The sequence below is a fragment of the Diadema antillarum genome, unplaced genomic scaffold (genome assembly GCF_040938485.1).
Source record: "Diadema antillarum isolate AM-2024a unplaced genomic scaffold, OU_Dant_1.0 seq00000927_RagTag, whole genome shotgun sequence".
Taxonomy (NCBI): Eukaryota; Metazoa; Echinodermata; class Echinoidea; order Diadematoida; family Diadematidae; genus Diadema; species Diadema antillarum.
In genome coordinates this window covers 1,364,642-1,386,204 of record NW_027271778.1, presented here as the reverse complement: position 1 = coordinate 1,386,204, position 21,563 = coordinate 1,364,642, and the positions used below count along the sequence as shown (strand labels likewise).

Below are 21,563 nucleotides of genomic sequence, written 5' to 3'. Positions count from 1 at the left end.
TTATGATTTTGGTGTGCATGAGGGAGAGAACAGCAGTGATATATCGCAGGCCATCGCTGGGGCCGTGGAGACTACCGTGAAAGCTGCCATACCATAGTGGTGGCTGTCAAGGATGCCTGCATCCAGGCAGTGACGGGAGAGCTGAATCCGACTCTCTTAAAAAATCAGTATACACAGGATGACCTCAACCAGCACATGCGGAGGGAGAACCTGCAGATAACCCACCTTAATGAGGGGGGAAAGGGAGAAGAGACTGAAGATATGTTGGTCAACAAAGTGTGCACACTAGCCAAGGAGGTGGGGGTCGAAATCTCTCCCCCCCCCCCCCCAAGAAAAAAAAAATCATCTCCTCGTGCTATCGTATTGGAGAAAAGGGTCCTGGAGGAATAAAGGCCCGTCAGTCTGTTATGTGTTTTACCACCAGGAGAGTGTGCAATAAGTGTAGTACTAGTACCTTGACTCCAAGAATGTGGACTCACAGTTAACAGAAGAAAGTGTGAATTTGGAGTTCTATGGTCTTCACAGAAGACAGTATTTCTCTGGATCCAAAGAAAGTGGACACGATCCAGAAATGCACTCCCACCCACAAACGCCCTCAATTCCTTGGTTTCTACGAATGCTGACATATATTGCATGCCTTATCAAAGACCTTACCAAGCTCAGTGCACCCCTACACCATCTCACAACCAATTGCAAGGATGTGGAGTGGAAGTGGGGAAAAGAACAAGACCGCACCTACAACACCTTCAAGGGAAGCCTCACCAGTATCACAACCATAGCAAACTATGATCCGAAAGCGGCACCAGAAATCTTGACTGATACTAGCCCGGTCGGTCTGGGTGCCATCCTTGCCCAGAATAACAGGGTTGTGGCTTACGCAAGCCAGACACTTACGTGTGTGGAGTGTATAGCCAAACAGAAAGAGAAGCCCTGGCGTCATGTGAACATATTGATATATGTACATTCAAAGTGCACCAAGCTTCACTGTACCCATGATCACAAACCCTAGTTAGCATATAGGAAAAGCCCAGACCTCCTCTTGGAATCTAGCCCCGACAGTTCACCAAATCAGCAATCTCCTGTTGTTTCAGCCAGAATTTGTCGCGATAAAGCGGTTTATGGTTCCAATCAAGCGGTAGTAGAGAAGATGATTTTATTACAGCTTTACAGTGTATGCAATTTCAACAACTTATTGAGGCTCTGACAAGGGTGAATGACTTATCAAGTTTTTTGCTTGATTGTGTTTACGCAAATATCTCTTCTAAATGTGTTCATACTGGTACAATATATACTGATATGTTTGATCATTTTCCATTCATGCTATATTTGAGGATGAATTGAAGAAATAAAGTTATAAACAGAATTGAAAAGAAATCAGAAATGATATAATGGATTTAACTTTTGCAAGAAGCTTTCTGATCAAGACGGGAGAAATACAAAAAATGGGACCAATGTAAATTATGTTTATAATCCTTTTTTACATACTTTTGGAACCATTTATTATGAGCATGCTCCAATTTTGAAATGTTTTGTGAAGCAGAAAGGGGCAAGGAATCCATGGATAACAACAGCAATATCAAAGTCAATTAGAATGAAACATATCAAAGCTTGTTTAAGTACTTCTTACCTCCCTCACTTACGATATATCAATTAAATTTCAAAATGTCATTTTTCATCTAATTGCAACAAACACAGTGCAGCCATATGAGTTATTCTTCTCTTCTGCACAAAAAAAAAAACACATTTTCTTTTAAAAATCTTCTCAACATTGTTGATCAGATAATTGGGTACTCTGCTGTACATTTACATGCGTGCAACATAAAAGCACATCTATCATTTTGGGACCATTTCGATCTGCAGTACCACGGATACGAAGACTTCAATGTTGAAAAGGACATCGTTGAAAAGTAAATGGCATTGACTTCGTGAGGAAAATCTGCCAAAATAAGGCAATATTTTGTTCAGAATACTCTGTGAAATGGCAATGCATCATTCGATTGCGAAAAGATGATTTTACCATGAGGTGTCAAGTGTGGTCATGCGACTTCAGCATTGCCCACGGGGAAGCGTACGACATACAAGCCCACAGAAAGAAACACATTGAAATGGCCAAACGGACTGGGAGTAGCCATGACATTGGGCAGTATTTTCAACACAGAACTTATTACTCTGTAATTAGAGCCGAGACTCTAATGGCTAATTTTCTAATCGAACACAATATTTCAATGGCTGCATCTGATCATCTGAATGACCTAGTAAAAGTGAGTTGGCTTGAACATTCAAGGTATTGGAGTTCATTGGTAACTTTGAGGAAAGTGTCATTAGTAACGACAGTTTCCTCCTATGCATTTCTTTATTTTATTTTTGTGATATGACTTCGCTAAATAACATGCTATGGTGCAAATTCAGACTGCAATCTAGTTCGATACAATCGATGAACAAATCAAGGTACATGCATACAACTCATTTTTATGATACAGGAATTTTTCACTCCAACTACTCTTGCTTACTTAAAAAGCTTTTGTATTTCTCTGAAAAATAATAATAGTAGACATTTTTAGAGCGCCTTTTCCGCTGGATACAAAGCGTGATGAGATGTCATCCCTGGTCGCCACATGAGATAAAATAATATACAAATTACCAGGCAGCGACATTACAAGTCCATTGCACATAAAGGGACATCAAAATAAGTAGGTCTTCAAGTTTTGTTTGAAATGATCAAGTGTTGGTGATGATTTCATTTTTTTTCTTCATTTTAAATATAATGAAAATGTTTGAACACAAAATATACAGAGTAATATTTCCCCTGTCATTTGATGTAATAAGGAAGAGATTTGTGGAAAATGAGGCACATAATTGTAAGATGAAAACACTACCTTTTTTCATGGCTTTACGATTTATGTTTGTTTTATGGGCCATATATGGGCCCGTCGTCTCAGCGAGTTACTACCCAGTGGACCATATTTTGGCCTGCTGCAGCAGAAGCGTTTAAGTGTACTGAGAATGTTCCCTTTAGCATCGGAATAACATTTCTATGTAAATATATTTGAATATGCTCATTAAAGGGACTGTACAGTACTGGTTGAGGTAGGGATTCATGTTTTGAACATTCCTAAGTGAGATAATGAAAAGCTTCTTATGAAATATGAAAGAGCATGTAATTTTAAGAAGGATTCAACGTTTATTTGATGAAAATTGGTTTTCAAATGGCTGAGATATCCAAAAAAAGTGCTACTAATAAAAGGTGACATGCCCCAACTTTATTAGTATCTCTTTGTTTCACTTTGTTTTTGGATATCTCAGCCATTTCAAAACCGATTTTCATCGAATGAACTTTTGATACCCCTTAGAACTGCATGGTCTTTGACATCTCATAGAGGTGTTTCTTAATATCTCACAAAACGTTAAAAGCTAAATCTTCACCTCGACCAGAACTGTACACACCCTTTAATCTGATGGAGTGTATGCAAGAACACTTCCACTCAATTAGCATGAAGAAAACTTTTTCATGGCACAGTAAAGAACACAGGTAATGCAATTGTTAACTTTGCTGCCGCGCATGCGTGTGGGAGATGTTTGTCATTTTTGTAAATGGCATTGTGCACAACATTACTGATTTTGACTTCAAATTACTGCTTTTTAGCTTTAGCATTACTGATTTGAGGTCTGAGAGGTTGGCATCTCTGCGTAGAGTATCATGTTCTTCACTGTCCAGGGAATTTCACCGTTCAGGGAATCCCGCCATGACAGTCTTGTAGTCCAGGAGACAGGAGTCCCTGGAGTAGCTTCCTCTCTCATGATGAGTGGACACTGGACACAGGTCCTGGAGGCACCATCTGTGGGTACAAAAAGAGAATCACAATGACATCAGCTCAAAGAAGGTCCTCAAGGAAACTTCTTCCTGGGTTTGTTCGGGGAGGAGTGGGTTACTCAGAATAATCATGTCATTGGAAATGAACAAGAAAATTAATATTGCATGAGACAGATATGCCGACTCTTACTTTTTAGCAGTAAAAATTTTGGTAACATTTTGTTTGGGTTTTTTTTCAACAAGTACTGCACTGTGCAGGTTTTGTGGAATATACCCCAGTACTGTTTTTCCAAAATTGTATAACGACACATATCTATCATAGGAAAGAAGAAAATGCTGTTGCTGTTTTTCCACCAAATATACACTTTTTCAGTCCTCGAAATACTACAATGCTGTTTACAAGGCTAGAATCTCTGACAAGAAGTACTAGGGGTACACAACTTGGGAAGTGGCAAGGAGCGTTTTCTGGAGAGGCGGGGGGTGCTGGGATGGAAAAATTAAACCTTATGGAAACCGGATCTGGAAAGGTTAGGAACCATTTCTACTCCATGAAAGAGCAAACATTAAAAAAGCTATTGATAACCCTTTTCAACCATACAGACCTTTCTGATAGGCCTTGGAGTTTAACGTGAAGAATGCTGAAACCTTTCATTCACTGAAACAATCAATAAAACACTACAGCAATCAGTCTCTACGTACCACTGGGTGCCTAACCATAAGACTTTTGCTTTAAAAAAAAAACCAACAGGTATATTCATTCATACCTCCACTGACTGTAACACTGAAATTATCAACACTACCGTCATTGCTTATACTCATGCAATAACAAAAACCAAAGACAAAAAAATAACAAATAGCAGAGTACTGTAACCAAGCTTCTACTTTGATTTATGACTGGGTGCAAAAAGGTAATGCAAAAATGAGGTTTAACAATTACAATAACTGTGCATTGATACACGTTGTTACAGGATACTTTGATAGAGACAGAAATGCCCTGCCGAGATTGGCTGCCATTGGTGTGCCATGATGTGTTGCTGCTGATAAGCCAAATTTACCTCCTTGCAACAGCAACATCCTCTTCTGTGGCATGTTCCCATCCAGCTTGCTCCAGCAGTAACAGACCGATGTAAATTCTGCTGATACTGAAGGCAAAGTCTCTGGCAGCGACATTCATGTAAGCTTCATCCCGATTGGCTGACTCTGATAAAAATCCCTGCAGAGCATGACAGGCTTGTCCAATGGCATCAGCCGTTGCACGGAGGTCCTGATTGGCAGCATCCACATATGGGGCAATGCGTGTCTGGACCTGACTGACAAATGCCTCCATGGTTTGACCTTTGCTCTTCAGAATTGACCTCAAGACATCCAGGGATAGGATATTGGTGGTTCCTTCCCAGATTGGCAGCACCTAGAAGACAGTATGCACAAATAGAAGAAGAGAACATTCAGGACACTGTTTCTTTAACCCTAAAAAGACTGGGGGGGGGCTTAAAAGGCCCCCCCCCTAGACATTTTGTGTGATTACTCGGCAACGCGCACTGCTTTCACCGCGACGCTCTATGACTTTTTTCTTTTCGCTCATTTTGACACCAAATTTGTGACGCCCGGGGGTATGGTTCTGATGTTATGTAACTTTTTGTACGTGCACATCGGACTGAAAATGGCTCCAAAATGTGATTTTGTGTACAAAGTGAATGCAAATTGATATTTTTCACATGGTTCATATGAATATGCTTATTTTTATTCTCAATGGCTGAAATCAATTTGTTTTAGCAGTATTGTTCTTCAAAAACGTCCGACATAAAATTTTGCTGAAAAAAAAGACAAAAACAAGGAAATACATAAGAAATTCATAAAACAATAAAATACATAAGAAATTAATTTTGATACCGAATTTTTTTTCAAGTACATTTGCTAAGAATTCCACAAAGAGTATTTGGACCAAAAATTTGCACGTTTGGAACTTTATTTACTGATTTATAGCAAAAAGTCTGATTTTTGCATAAATTAGCATAATTAATTGATATAAAATAAAAGAAGACTATTTTGAAAAATTTAATTATGTGATCTTGTAGATTACATCGCACACTACCATTGTGCAAATTTTCGCGGTGATTGCGTGATCCACAGCCGAGATCTCAAAAGGCCCCCCCCCAGTCTTTCCAGCTACCAAAATACCCCAGTCTCTTTAGGGTTAAAGTTGTCAGCCCCGACAAGGAGCCAGTATCTGACAATCACCATTGTATCACTCAGCAACCAGCCAACAGAAATCAAGAATTTTACTCAAATTTTAAAAACTGACAACTTCTCTGGGCTGACAACTTTTATGAAACAGTGTCCAGATAGCAGGCACTTCTACAGAGTATACATAGGAACAACCAGGTCTTGAATCCAGTAATCCTGGCACTGAATATCAACTCCTCACAATCATGAATTCAGGCTGACCAATCAGTAACCATATAGATACAGTTTGTCACTGGTTGCCTGCTTTCACATGATTACATCACATTATATCAAAACAAGGTCCACAGATACAACCGGTGTATTGATACTTCAAATTTCACACAGTACCAGCCCCTTACATCAGCAAACTACAGTCATTCTTACAATCCATCTCTGTGGAATTTCCAATATCACATCTTCAAAGCAGTGGAAGGGTTCGACATGATTATATGTCTCTCTTTAAAAATGGGAATTTCTCATTGTTTCTTGAAAGCTTAAAGGCAAACTCCACTCCATTTTCAAATGCACTTATGACAGGCTTCTGAGGCTGAAAAATTCTAAAACTGTTAAGTTCCATTGTTCTCATATTTTGTTTGCTACTGTAAACATGGATATTTTCGCATACAAAGTAACTAATTTTTTGCGCTTGGCCGGGTAAGAAGAGTTTTGCGTGTTTTTAATTCCGCGGAATCAAGACATCACGCACAGGAACTTATGGCAAGCAAAAATATTCGCATGCTTTTATTTTCGCTTTAGCTTCTGTTTGCGCGAAATGCGCGAAAATTTCAAAACCGCGAAAATTTCCACTTTTACAGTATTAACCATCACTGATCTGTTTGGTTTTACTCGGCCAAGATCCATCATGATATCTTACTCTCAAAAGCTATGACAGTATTTGTAATACAATGTGATATTTCTGTACGAGTCAAACCATTCTGTATGAGAGCAGATACGATACATCTAAAAACCATAGGGAGAAGTTTGCAGATAACTGTGGTATCAAACTTACCTGGGCATCTCGGAGGAAGACAGGCAAGCCTGTATCTTCAATGTAGCCCTGGCCCCCAAAGCTCTCCAGTCCTTCAGAACACACACTAACAGCCTTGAGTGCAGATTGGACATGGAAGGAAAACAGCATTTCAAAGTTTCTGGTACAGATTGATGTTATAAGTATCCAATGGTTGACTGGGTCCATTTATCAGCCAAAATAGAGTTTCTGAAAATCTTTTGAAGACAACTAGATAGAGCATAAACTTGACTCAGTCGAGACATTACGTTTACCTATTTCAAGTACAGAAAAATACTGGCAGAAAAAAAAAATGACTTCCAAGAGGGGATGGAAGATTTTTACACATGATGACCAAAGCTAAGACAACAGACTCATCAATGTATTTGTCTACAAATTCGTAGTACCAATGATTTTCTGCAAATTCTGTGATTTTATATCCAGCTCACTTATCTGAACAACAAATACCCAGTGAAGGGCCTCATTGTGCATATCCAACCGTTATGACTAATTTCAGTCCATATCTCATATGAAAGGTGTTCCAACCTGACCTCTTTTTTTTATGGGCCATATTTCAGAAAAGGATTGATCTTTATGGAGGCAGATAATGTTGATCTGTTTATTCACAAACGTATAAAAAATTTGGAGGCAGTATTCATTTTGCTAGGCAATAGATAGATCTTTGTAAGCATCTTGGCAAAGACCAGCAGACAGCAACCTATGCCTTCCACTGTAACATCAACCTTTACCCAGATTACACCAATGGCAACAGACAGGAAAGCATCATTACCCCCTCACCTGTTTCCCTGTGTACAGTTTGAAGATGGGCGTGGCAAGCCTGAGCAGGTTGGTATCTTCTTCCATTGCCAGGCCATTCTCCTGCCGGCCCAGGAGACGAGCGGATTCCATGAGGAGTGCCAGAGCTCCTCTTGACTCAACCTTCGAAGGAGATTAAGTTTGGACAAACTTTGCACTTTGCAGCCTAATGAAAAAAAGTCATGTTTCTGTCTTTGTTTGTCTATGTGATGAATACTAAATGTTCCTCAAAAGAAATACAGCAAAAGGGGACTTTATGGGTCATTTCGTGTAGGGTTCAATAATAGAACCTGAGCTATTTCAATTGAAAGCACAACACATGCAAATCAAGGCAAAAAAAAACTAGATATATTGCTACGGCGAATGATATGCCTCCGCCATAATGTGTGGTTCTCCTGATAGGTCTATAGTACAATGTCTTGACAATGTGTGATGACAGTTTCACACAATTGGCAAAATATTAAAATGACAGGTTTGACACAAATGTGCTGAATGTTCACTTTCCTAGAACTAGGTTCAATTGGATGAATGATTAAAATGTCAGAGTGCAGGTATTTGGGGAACTGATGATTTTTACTTGACTTTTGACCCTTTTATAAGTTTATGCATTGAATAATTTTCAAGGTATTGAGAAAAAGTATAATTTCAGTATCAAATGGGAAAATAGCATTATCTAAACCTGGCCTTTGACCTTTGACCTCACAGTTCCAAAGAGAATCACTGTTAGGTTGAACATGCATGAATATGTAAGTTTCATGATGATACCTTGAGTTACTTTTGAGATATGGAAGAAAAAGTGCAATTCAGCACTTTCACTTGACCTTTGACCTTTTGGCAAGAAACTTCCCACAGAATATATATTGAGTAATACAGGCATACATTAAGTTTAAAAAAAAAAACCTTCACGCATTGCATAAATATAAGGAAAGTAGTGATATTTTGAGGAGTTGACCTTGACCTTTGACCCCTGACCTTTGAACCATGACCCCCAACTTCCCTAGATAATCACTGCCCATTGGAACAAGCATATATACTAAGTTCTATGAAGATACCTTGAACCATTTGCGAGATATGGAGAAAAACATGAATTTTCAACTTTTTTCACAAAATAATCTGTGACCTTTGACCTTTGACCCCGTGACCCTAAAATCCACACGAAATATTATCCCCCCAGGATATACCCTCATACCAAGTTTGATGTAAAACCACCACACGGTTCTTGAGATATCGACAAAAACAAAACGGGACGGACGTACGTACGGACGGACGGACGGACGACCCGAAAACATAATGCCTCCGGCCACTTCCTTGGCGGAGGCATAAAAACTAATGCATCACTCAAACATCCGTTTAAGTCATTGAGTAACTTAACTAGGCTAATGCAAATATGTTTTTCTTTTGTCTGTTCTTGTTTTTGTTTTTGTTGTTGCTGTTGCTGATGTTGTTGTTGATGATGATGATGATTTTGAAGTTGTTTGTTTTGGGGGTTTTTGAGAAGACAAAGTACTACAGATACATAATGTTTGCAAAATTGTGTGAAAAAAAACTTTTATATAAATGGGTCGGGAGAAAAACAAAAGAGAGAGAGAGATAGAGAGAAAGAAGGAGAGAGAGGGAGAGAAAGGGGGAATGGAGAAAACGAGAGAAAGAAAGATAGAGATTGAAAGAAGGAGAGAAGGAGAGGAGAGAAGACTTGAAAGCACTCATCAAGGAATGCCTACCTCCATCCTGCTCAAGGTTTGCATGTGAAGTGGCCAGTCCCCTATCGACCTTCCAAAGGCTCTTCTTCTCTGGGAATAGTCCCTAGCATAGTGCACTATCCTGAATGAGAATTACAAAAACCCAAATGCCAATAAATAGACTACCATATCCAAACTAATTCTCTCTGTCAAACAGGAAAGTGCACTAAGTTCAATTATCATGTAAAGGCTGAAGGTTCAGGATCTATTTTGCAACCCCTCCTGGCCCTATAAAGAGATTGTTTTATTCGGATTTGTGGCAGAACACTCTCTCCTAAAGCTGTAAATGTGGCAAAGAACTATCTCTTGCCAAATCATTTCTTTTCTCGCTTGACAAAATGTTTTCAGCATCTTTGTATTTTTGGAGGCTTCAGACAAGCATATCTATTCTTCAAGGACATGCATAAGTGTAGCAGCCTCTTTCATTTACCCTCACCATCATCACATTGTGCTTTTGTCTGGTACCCTTCAGATGTTTGTTAGAAACAGGACCATTACTTCTATACATTCTTTTACTGCTAAAAGACGCTGATGTTTTTGACAAGGATGGGTATGAACATTGCACCACAATGAGATCACAGACCAGTTATAAATACCTCCTCATCAAGCTGGCAGCAAAGGCCCCTGTGTGGTAGCGTGAGAGTGTCAGCATGGGTATGATGGATCTGATACCTTGTCCTTCCTCTGAGATCTGAAACAAAAACCAAAAATAAACGAGATATGAAACTCGTCACGCTGACGAGTTAGGTGATACGCTTGGGGTCATCAGGTGTCGGTCATCTGTGATCGACAAAGAAAAGAATGTGATATAGGCACCTTGAAGTTATATTGAGCGTGCATGCAAAACCGTTTCTCTAACCACTCGGCCACGGGACATCCCCGGAAATGGTAAGGCAAAAAAGAAATGTATAGATATGACAGGGGGAAAAAGTCAATGCCCACTCAACAATCGTGGCCGCGTGAACATGTATTGCATTGCTAGACGGAAATGAGGCCTTGTAACGACTGATGTCGCTATGCCATTTCTGGCAACTTGGGAAAAATACGCGCCGTAGACATAAAGCCTATAATCGGCTGGTTTTGATACCTTGTCTTTAATCACAATTTTCAGTGTGATGACGTCATCAAAGTACAAAACAATGACATGGTCTTGAAAGACATTTTTTCAAAGTACAGCACCTCAGTCGTCGTCATTACATACTATGATCGGTTTGACAAAGTCAGCCTGCAAAGTTTTGCAGCAGTCGAAGCAATGTGGTCTCCAACACAAAAAAGAGGGATATGGTGTGTGTCTGTGTGTCTGTGTGTGTGTATAGGTGCGTTTATATACGAACGTGATTTCTACATGAACGAATATGTAATACAAAATTGAAGAAAAAAAGTAAAATAGCTAAGTATTTTGTTTCGTGATCTTGCGGGGTTCGAACCCGCAACCTCACGTCTCTGAGACGTCGCCTTTAACCGCTCGGCCATACGTCTCGGCGAGAAAATATGAGGAACGTAAACTTATGTATGTGAAAGCTGAATCGGAATCGTTTTGTCCACATTCCATTCTCATTTTCAGTTTTAAACTGCAAAATTGTCAACCTGATGAGGAGATTTCGAAGAAGAAAATGCATGATTATTGCAGCTTATTGTCTCAGCTACAACATACTTAAGTTTCAGAGGAAATGAAGCAGAATCAGCTGAGATAAAGGTGCTTAAACGTTGTCAAGTCAATGCATGGTTTTAAAAAAGATCCCCTCCCATAGACATAACACGTAAACTTGTCCGATTTTGCGTCTTTACCTTTAATCACAATTTAAAGTATGATGACGTCATTAAATTTCAAAACCATGACATGGACCTGAAAGGCAAATGTTCAAAGTACAACATATCTGAATTTGGGATAATATTGAGCTTAAACAACAGAGATACGAGCAAATGAATGTCAGAAACAGTACCTCAAAAAAATTAATTCCACTTTTTTGATTTCAGATGATGATATGATGACGTCATAATGTAATTATGGAAATATTAATACTTGAAACGTTATTTCCAATTCATATGTTTTTGTAATATGCAATAAAAACATAGGGTAACCAGACGTTTTAAAGAGCTATGGCGAAATAAACAAAGACATGTTTTTCGCTATATTTGCACAAAGACGCGCACACGAAATTTCAACTTTGACGCCAACGCATTCCTTTGTTATAGGTCAAAATTGATCGGAAATCAATGGATATTGTTACTTAATGTATCAGGAATCCAAATCTGTCAAAAAATGTGCATTTTCAGTTTGCTTACGCGCACTACGCGCGAAAATGTGCGGACGGACGCGAACGCGCGAAACGCTTAAAATTGTCTGAAACTTCGAGATTTCCCATTGGTAAGTTGTTTTGAGCCTTTTAAAAGTTTGACGCGCGCGTACGCGCGCGTAATAATGTCTTAGGTAATTAGCATTAAAATGTATGATAGAGCGTGACCTGAACTTAATGTCCGCCGAAAATGATACAGACATGACCTTTAGATATGAAGTTATGATCGATCATGTAACATGGTCCGAAAATCACAAAATGGCGCCTAGATGACGTCATAGATATGTTACTGTCATGAAAACCTTATTGTGGCTAGATTTTGTCATGAGACATGTTCCCTGAAAATGTCATGTTATTCCGTAATGTCATTCTTGAGATATTGATGACACAAAATTGTCCAGAAAGAAAGAAGAATAAAAAGAAACGAGATATGAAACTCGTCACGCTGACGAGTTAGGTGATACGCTTGGGGTCATCAGGTGTCGGTCATCTGTGATCGACAAAGAAAAGAATGTGATATAGGCACCTTGAAGTTATATTTAGCGTGCATGCAAAACCGTTTCTCTAACCACTCGGCCACGGGACATCCCCGGAAATGGTAAGGCAAAAAAGAAATGTATAGATATTACAGGGGGAAAAAGTCAATGCCCACTCAACAATCATGGCCGCGTGAACATGTATTGCATTGCTAGACGGAAATGTGGCCTTGTAACGACTGATGTCGCTATGCCATTTCTGGCAACTTGGGAAAAATACGCGCCGTAGACATAAAGCCTATAATCGGCTGGTTTTGATACCTTGCCTTTAATCACAATTTTCAGTGTGATGACGTCATCAAAGTACAAAACAATGACATGGTCTTGAAAGACAATTGTTCAAAGTACAACACCTCCGTCGTCGTCATTACATACTATGATCGGTTTGACAAAGTCAGCCTGCAAAATTTTGCAGCAGTCGAAGCAATGTGGTCTCCAACACAAAAAAGAGGGATATGGTGTGTGTCTGTGTGTCTGTGTGTGTGTATAGGTGCGTTTATATACGAACGTGATTTCTACATGGACGAATATGTAATACAAAATTGAAGAAAAAAAGTAAAATAGCTAAGTATTTTGTTTCGTGATCTTGTGGGGTTCGAACCCGCAACCTCACATCTCTGAGACGTCGCCTTTAACCACTCGGCCATACGTCTAGGCGAGAAAATATGAGGAACGTAAACTTATGTATGTGAAAGCTGAATCGGGAATCGTTTTGTCCACATTCCATTCTCATTTTCAGTTTCAAACTGCAAAATTGTCAACCTGATGATGAGATTTCAAAAAATAAAATGCATGATTACTGAAGCTTATTGTCTCAGCTACAACATACTTAAGTTTCAGAGGAAATGAAGCAAAATCAGCTGAGATAAAGGTGCTTAAACGTTGTCAAGTCAATGCATGGTTTTAAAAAAGATCCCCTCCCATAGACATAACACGTAAACTTGTCCGATTTTGCGTCTTTACCTTTAATCACAATTTAAAGTATGATGACGTCATTAAATTTCAAAACCATGACATGGACCTGAAAGGCAAATGTTCAAAGTACAACATATCTGAATTTGGGATAATATTGAGCTTAAACAACAGAGATACGAGCAAATGAATGTCAGAAACAGTACCTCAAAAAAATTAATTCCACTTTTTTGATTTCAGATGATGATATGATGACGTCATAATGTAATTATGGAAATATTAATACTTGAAACGTTATTTCCAATTCATATGTTTTTGTAATATGCAATAAAAACATAGGGTAACCAGACGTTTTAAAGAGCTATGGCGAAATAAACAAAGACATGTTTTTCGCTATATTTGCACAAAGACGCGCACACGAAATTTCAACTTTGACGCCAACGCATTCCTTTGTTATAGGTCAAAATTGATCGGAAATCAATGGATATTGTTACTTAATGTATCAGGAATCCAAATCTGTCAAAAAATGTGCATTTTCAGTTTGCTTACGCGCACTACGCGCGAAAATGTGCGGACGGACGCGAACGCGCGAAACGCTTAAAATTGTCTGAAACTTCGAGATTTCCCATTGGTAAGTTGTTTTGAGCCTTTTAAAAGTTTGACGCGCGCGTACGCGCGCGTAATAATGTCTTAGGTAATTAGCATTAAAATGTATGATAGAGCGTGACCTGAACTTAATGTCCGCCGAAAATGATACAGACATGACCTTTAGATATGAAGTTATGATCGATCATGTAACATGGTCCGAAAATCACAAAATGGCGCCTAGATGACGTCATAGATATGTTACTGTCATGAAAACCTTATTGTGGCTAGATTTTGTCATGAGACATGTTCCCTGAAAATGTCATGTTATTCCGTAATGTCATTCTTGAGATATTGATGACACAAAATTGTCCAGAAAGAAAGAAGAATAAAAAGAAATAAAGAGAGATTTTGACAATCACAATAGGTGATACGCTGATAGCGTATCACCTAATGAACAACGACGACATACATCCACTTGTCATCATTTAGGCTTTTCTAAAATTGGACGAGGTTTGCTTCATGAAAAGTATTACAAGGAAACTGAATGAATTTGTGATTTCAACCAGGTATGCAGTGTGATGTTTGTAACAACATGGATGTTTGGAGATGGAGTCACTACATAAATGAAGAGTACATACAAGACATGCTCCATTAATGACAAGATACGTTACAAAGGAATTTGACAGGATCTGCAGTAAAAGAAGATGGAAAAAGCAAAATGGCATCTATGGAAAGCAAAAGGGGGGGGGTGTTACTAGTACCCAATGGTAATTCCACAGAAGAATATTACAGTCCATATGATCTGCATGAGTTTTTGTGTGTGTGGTTTTTTTTTTTTTTTTTTACTTTATTTCAATATTTCACGAGGCTCGTGATAGAAAGTCATACTGAAGTCACATTCCTGCAGTGCAAGACTAAGTTTTTGCTTAACATTATATCACATGACACCCATGGAGTATGAAATATTTACACGATATGCTTTGGTCCCATCCAGAAGTAATTCTGCTGTGGGGAGTTGTCTGGTGCCCAGTTTGTTCTTCAGCTGCTGAATCTCAATACCATTCAGTTTACCATCAGCATTCCTAGTCTCCAGATAGAATAACGATATTCCTTTTGTTCCCTGTCAGAAAGATAGGGTTTGAAAGGAACAGCATGATAAGAAATAGGATGACATATTATAGCTTCCTACACATCTTTCTGTCACATCAATGCATGAAAAAAGGAGATAGTTTTTTGTTTGTTTTGTATAAGAGTTTTATTTCACCTTACTAATATGTTGTGTCATATTCATCATCCTCTCATTCAGTCATCAAATCAAGTTCACTGATACCAAATATTTGTAAACATGTTTTGTTTTTTATTTATTGTTTTTTCGGGGGGGGGGGGGCAAAAATGTACGCTTCAAATGTTTTCAATTAACACATTAGTGGGGGTGGTCTTAGAGCACTTTTCTCTTGTAGACCTTTGTCGCATAAAAATTAGCACTTCTAAAGTGGAATTCTTCATGTGCAAATGAGCCCACATATATGTGTGCGCTATCAAATGTAAAGTAGGGCTACATCAGAAATGACGGCATTTTATGAAAGTCTAAGAATCCTTCTCCAATCATGGCAAATTACCTCGGTAATGGAGTCGTGCTCATCTACCACTCTTGCCAGGGCGATGGCCATGTCACTGTCGGTGGCTGAGGAGAACCACTTGTAACCACGGAGACGGTAGGAGCCATCAAACTGTGGATATGCCAACGTCTCGGTGCCTCCAGCTGAAGTGTCATTAAGAGGATATGGAACATGTGATCAACCTTCACAAAATACATCTTGTTGGCTCAGAGTAGTTCAGACTGCCCTACGTTGACCTATACAGACAAGAATGTCTCTGACAGTGTAGTCTATGTAATGACTACCTTTCTACAGCAAGCCTGCAATAAAAGATGGCTGTAAGGACTGTTATGATATCTGCAGGCTAAAAAATATAAAAAATATAAAAAATAAAAAATCATGTTCATGTTCATGTTCATAGACAATTAACGCAGCCTGCAATTATGACCAGGATTATTTTCATATATGTGCAATAGATTTCTAACAAGTTCACTGTATTATTGCAAATCAGAACATATTCCTTTCAAAACAAATTACACCTTTTGTATATACATGCATAACATAAACACCATATCTTATGATACAGGGTATATACCTAGCTGACCTACAGCCTAAATATGACAAATAAAGTTATCTTCTGTCATCCAGTATATACTTCTTTTTAAATGGATTTTTCTTCTTATCCCTCTGCTCCTTTATCTAATACATTTATCAATCAAGCCATCTACCAATCAAATCTCAATCTAGACTATCCATCTGATGTGCATACACACTAACCTACATCTGATCCTCCTTTCATCTCTGTCATCCACTGGCCAGAGGTCCAAAACTTGGCGGGATCACGAGATGTCAGATTACTGTACGCATGAGAGAGGAGTTCAGAGTCGGTCCTTTCCTGTGACGGGTAAAAATTAATTATGAGGGAAAAAGTTAATCTAAAACCAAAACATCTGGCTTAAGTAATGACGTATTGTGACGTTAACAAGAAGATATACATAATTTACAAGAACATTTTACAACTAGAAAAGCACTCTGAGAGCGCAGACCTCTGCCAAGCATGCAGCCCATTTCCACCCGCACTGATCTTGTTCTTCCTTCCACAGAGATCAGCACGGTGATTTCCACCCATACGTACTGCATTGTGTGCTGAAAGTCGCCCGATTTCCCAATATAGAAGCCTTTGTTACGTCATAAACCCTCAGCTGCACCACGCGCCTCACCCTAGCAGAAACTACAGCATGCACTTTAGTGCGCGCATGCAAACCTCAAATACGCGCAGCCTGAACTCCTAAGTTCATTGACCCTACCTGCCAAAATATCAAAAATCCTTCGTAAATTCCCTCAAAATTCTCAGATCACTACCAAAAGTTAATCGTTTGTTACTTGTGTCATTCTCAACCTTTCCTGCAAGTTTCAACCCAATCCGTTAACTCTTTTTTGAGTTATTTTGCATACGGACAAACGAACAAATGAACTAACTAACTAACAAACAAACCAACGGTAACAAAAACATAACCTCCCCCCTTGGCGGAGGTAATAAATGTGGTACTACTAGTATCCTACAAAAATGTTTCATTGTCAAGGCTGTTTCCAGGAATTATCTACAGTTGGTGACTATGGGACAGTCAGAAAGACACCATGCTTTTTTCTGGAGGAGAAGGGGGAGGGATAGAGGAGGAGGGATGGAGAAGGAGGACGAATGGAGGAGGAGGAATGGAGGAGAAGGTGGAGGAGGAGACAGAGGAGGGATGGAGGAGATGAGTGAATGGGGAGGAGGAGGGATGGAGGAGGAGGGGGAGGGGTGAAGGAGGAGGAAGAAGAAGAAGAAGAAGAAAGAGAAGGAAGAGGAGGGGATGGAGGACAAGGAGGATGAGGATGAGGTGGGATGGAAGAGATGGAGGGATGGAAGAGATGGAGGGATAGAAGAGGAGGAGATGAGACATATGACTCATTGACCTCACTTGTGATTGGACCAACAGACTGAAGCTACTGGGGATGGAGGAGGAGGAAAAGAAGGAGGACGAGGTATTGAGGAGATGGAGGGATTGAATAAAAGGAGGATAAGGAGATAAGAGCTATATGACTCATTGACCTAACTTGCTATTGAACCAGTAGACTGAAGCTTCTCAGGATGGAGGAGATGGAGGAGGGATGAAGGAGGAAAAGGAGGAAGAAGATGAGGAAGAGGTGGAGGGGGCTGGTAGACGAGGAGGAGATAAGATATTCTCACTGACCCAACTAGTTATTGGACCAGTAGATGGAAGTTACTGGGGTTGGAGGAGGAAGAAGAAAAGGAGGGATGGAAAATGAGATGGAGGCATGGAAGGGGAGAAGGAGGAGGAGGAGATGAGATCTGCATGACCTAACTTGATATTGGACCAGCAGAATGAAGCTACTGTTTATCTAGATCTGTATTTCAAAGACAAAAGAAAATAGTTTGAATGTATGCAATATAAGTGGCTTGTTATTCATTAAACAAACAACCAAACATGTGATCTGACCATAAGAAGTTTGGCAGCTCCATCAGTCATGGCCAGTGGGCAGTAGTAGAGGCCTGAAGATGGGTAGTACATCAACAGCTTGGCAGCCTGGTACAGTCGACTGGATTATTGTAAAAATTCCAGCAGAATTTCTTAATTTCTGGTTGAAACTACAGCTAAATATTCAACAGACACGGTACATCAAAGAGATACAGAGAAACTCTGTCAAAGCAGCTTCTCTCTCATCCCAACTTGAGGTATCAAAATCAACTTCTCATAACTTTCACACTTACCATGAGTATTTATAATCTCACTAACATTTTGGCATTGCATAATCACATTGACATCTTATCATTGACATCTAATCATCTCCCATGAACCAGGTATTGCTTGATTCTTGACCGACCTTTGTAAGCATATCACTGAAAGACATCATCACTCCAGGTGGTGTAATATAAAACAAGAATAATTTGCCAGAATGCTTAGATATATATTTCATACAGTTTGTACGTCTTGATTGCTCTGGCAGGAATTATTTTGAACTATTCTGGGTATTTGAGAAATCATCACATTATACTAACAACAAGCATCAATTGGCTTTCTCTTTCATGGGAGTTCATTCATTTATAATAGATTAAATACTAAGAATGAAAAGAACATACAACAACTCAAGATAGGAAATCCTCTGGTCTTCAAAGCTAACAATCCACTGCATGGCATAATTTACTTATGTCAGAGGAGAAGCTCTCTGATGCTCAAATCTTGAAGCAATATCTTCCATGCTTCATCTTGCAGAAATTAGATTATAATAAGCTTATACCTTCTCATAATTCACATGGTGCAAATATGGTCGTATACCAAGTTAGCTTTAAAACAGTGTACTTTGAATATGTCTGACATTGGAATGCAGTTACTGAAGAATGGGCCACTGGGGAAAAAAATAGAAAAAAAAAATTATTCAGCACTTTCAACCAAGTAAATCATTGCATACTGTACCTCCATTCATGAAATTTATTCTCATAAGGGATGGCAACCATTCCTTCTTCTGCAGACAAAACTTTTTGCTTCTTCCAAGCATCACTGGTGACGAGGTCGTCCACCCGATTGCCCCAGGCATCAAAGTGTTTGACATGTGGTGGGTTCTCTTCACACTGGCGAGCTAGATCAGTGATTTCATCCTCAACACGCTGACCAAACCTATGAAGATCTGGTGTTATAGCATCAAGAACCTGTGAAGGGAAAAGAGTCATTTAATTTGATCAGTCATATTCTAGGTTACGACTGCCTTGTTAATCATTTCATGTTTATCAGATTTGCTGTGTGTAATAATTCATCTTGTCACTTGCTTTTTTGTTTCTCTATTGCTTTGTTGTGTTCTCAGTGAGCATGCTGCTTATATAGGGCATAATCTAAGAACTTGCCAGCTTCAAAATATAGTTCTTCAATATAGAATCTTTTTAAAAAATAGTCAGATTTTGTTTTTATCTATTATAGCAATCAAGACAAAAAAAAGAGGACAAGCAGACTTACAATCCATTTTTATAACTAGTTGTTTCTCCATATCTGGTCAAAATATTCCTATTTGCATGGATATACACCCTGAATATATGCATGTTCTCTGGGCTTGGGAAGCCAAAAGGAGAACATTATCAGGGTGGTCCACAACTTGAAATTTGAGCTTGTTGCAAGCTCAGAATCTGAGAATATTGCAGAAATTGTATGTGCCCACAGCGCACACATCATGAGCACATAACATTTTGCAGCTTTAATAGGCCCTATCTCTCTTTTTGCTGTTTACATTTATGTTCTCTCTTCTGATTTGCACACAAATATCTCTGTAACAATAGTTTGATGTTTATGTTTTTCACATGTGTGAATATACATTTCAAGCTGGTTTGAAATTTTTGAGGATGTTGCACAGCATGTTGCTGGCTTTTGAGGACGTTGCACAAGAATTTGAGCATGTTGCAGCGACATGGTGAAACCCCTCGTGGACCACCCTGGTACTATTTTACAGTGATGATGGTTGCTTGACCCACTCATTTACATTAATGCCAATGGCACATGTACAAAGACAAAAAAAAATTATTTGCTTAAACAGTCGAGTCCTTGATAGAAAATATATAAAACAAATAAATGAGTTCTCATCAAAGCTACTACCTATCTAACAGTTTGCAATTGGTGGCTTTATCTCCATCGGTCTGTTGTAATTTTACAAGAATTTTTGTAGTGGCTGTTGTCGATCAGTTCACTCTCATGTCATTCAACTCAAATAAATTTACTTACAAATTATAAACTTTAAATAAAGACCGTTGCTTTCTTTGAAAAAAAAAAAAAGTAGAAGTCTACATAGGCCTACATAACAATTGAAATTAATCAAATGTGAATGTACCTCAGCTGGAAGTAGACGTCGCAGATAAGAGCGAAGTGGCAAGTCCTGTGAAAAGACGTTTCCTATTTGGGGTTTACTCTGAAAGAAATTTCCACACTGAGCCCTGCGAAACGTAGGGTGTGATTGGCCGTCAGCGCCCCGACCGCGACGGTGGGTTTCTTCCGCTCGCTCTTGCGTTTTTCTGTCAGGTGCATCATGCACCACAAAACGTGCTGCAGAACTCTCAAATCTCGGACGAATGCACCTTGACAATCTACACGGCGAGCCAGAAAGGACGACACATGTCCCGAAATACATCTTGATTTAGCTCTTAGATACTATAATTTCTGACAGATGCATCTCTTCGTTCATTTGTTGGGGACGAGACTTACGCTGACTGCACTGCTAAATCAGGTTAGCTTCTACAGTAAGGTTGCGCGCTGTTTACATCCACATCACAGAGAGCGTAGGTTTCTGCGCTCTTTGTACCGAAGAGCGTACAACCCATTTTGGTACAACCCCTTTGCTTTGTACACCATACATAACACAGCGTGACATAACACTGCGCAACAACAATAACAACAAAATGGGAACCTCCCCCTCCATCATCTCCGCAAATCCATCCCCCCCCCCCCCCCCCGTTCAAGTCACATCCCTTCATCACCAACGAGTCGTTCTTCATCAGTTTTTACAGTCTTCTCTTCCCCTTCCCTGCACGCTGTTACAATGGCATAGGCCATATCATTTTTCATTTCATTAAGTTGTGTTTTGTTTGAATTTGTTTCAATAGGTGCCACACCTCCTTCAATGTGTAGGCCTATATTTAAATTAGCGTTATTGCATTTAAAATTTTGATCGCAATGACTTGATGTATTAAAGAAAATAATAGTATTGGTTGAATTGAACTGAAAAAAAAGAAAATATTTGTAAATGCTTATATCACAGTGATATGACATATATATGTAATGTAAACTTGGCCAAATCCAACAAACAGCTGAATTGGTCTATGTAGTGGCGTTCTATTTAGATATTATATGCAGTAGCCTCGCCACCCTTTAGTTCCAACACCGAGCTGGCTTGGGATTTTCTCACGCTCTTAATCTACCAGCACTAAATCATATCCAAGCAACTTTCACTTGCTGTAGATTCAACAGTGATTTAAAGAAAGAAATTAAGAAAGAAAGAA

The 21,563-nt window shown here is 39.1% G+C and overlaps 1 protein-coding gene across 1 annotated transcript; it reads right to left on the bottom strand.

Annotated features, from left to right (window-relative positions):
- Positions 1-3,721: 3,721 nt before the first annotated feature.
- LOC139741398 (acyl-CoA dehydrogenase family member 11-like) lies at positions 3,722-20,695 on the bottom strand. Its single transcript, XM_071651979.1, has 12 exons — positions 20,399-20,695; positions 19,003-19,235; positions 18,028-18,127; positions 16,304-16,421; positions 15,548-15,690; positions 14,899-15,048; positions 10,192-10,286; positions 9,578-9,677; positions 7,839-7,979; positions 7,044-7,136; positions 4,867-5,219; positions 3,722-3,836 (listed from the first exon to the last, which is right to left on the bottom strand). Exons 1-12 carry the CDS (start codon positions 20,693-20,695, stop codon positions 3,722-3,724), a joined length of 1,938 nt encoding a protein of 645 aa, XP_071508080.1.
- Between the last annotated feature and the right edge of the window lie 868 nt (positions 20,696-21,563).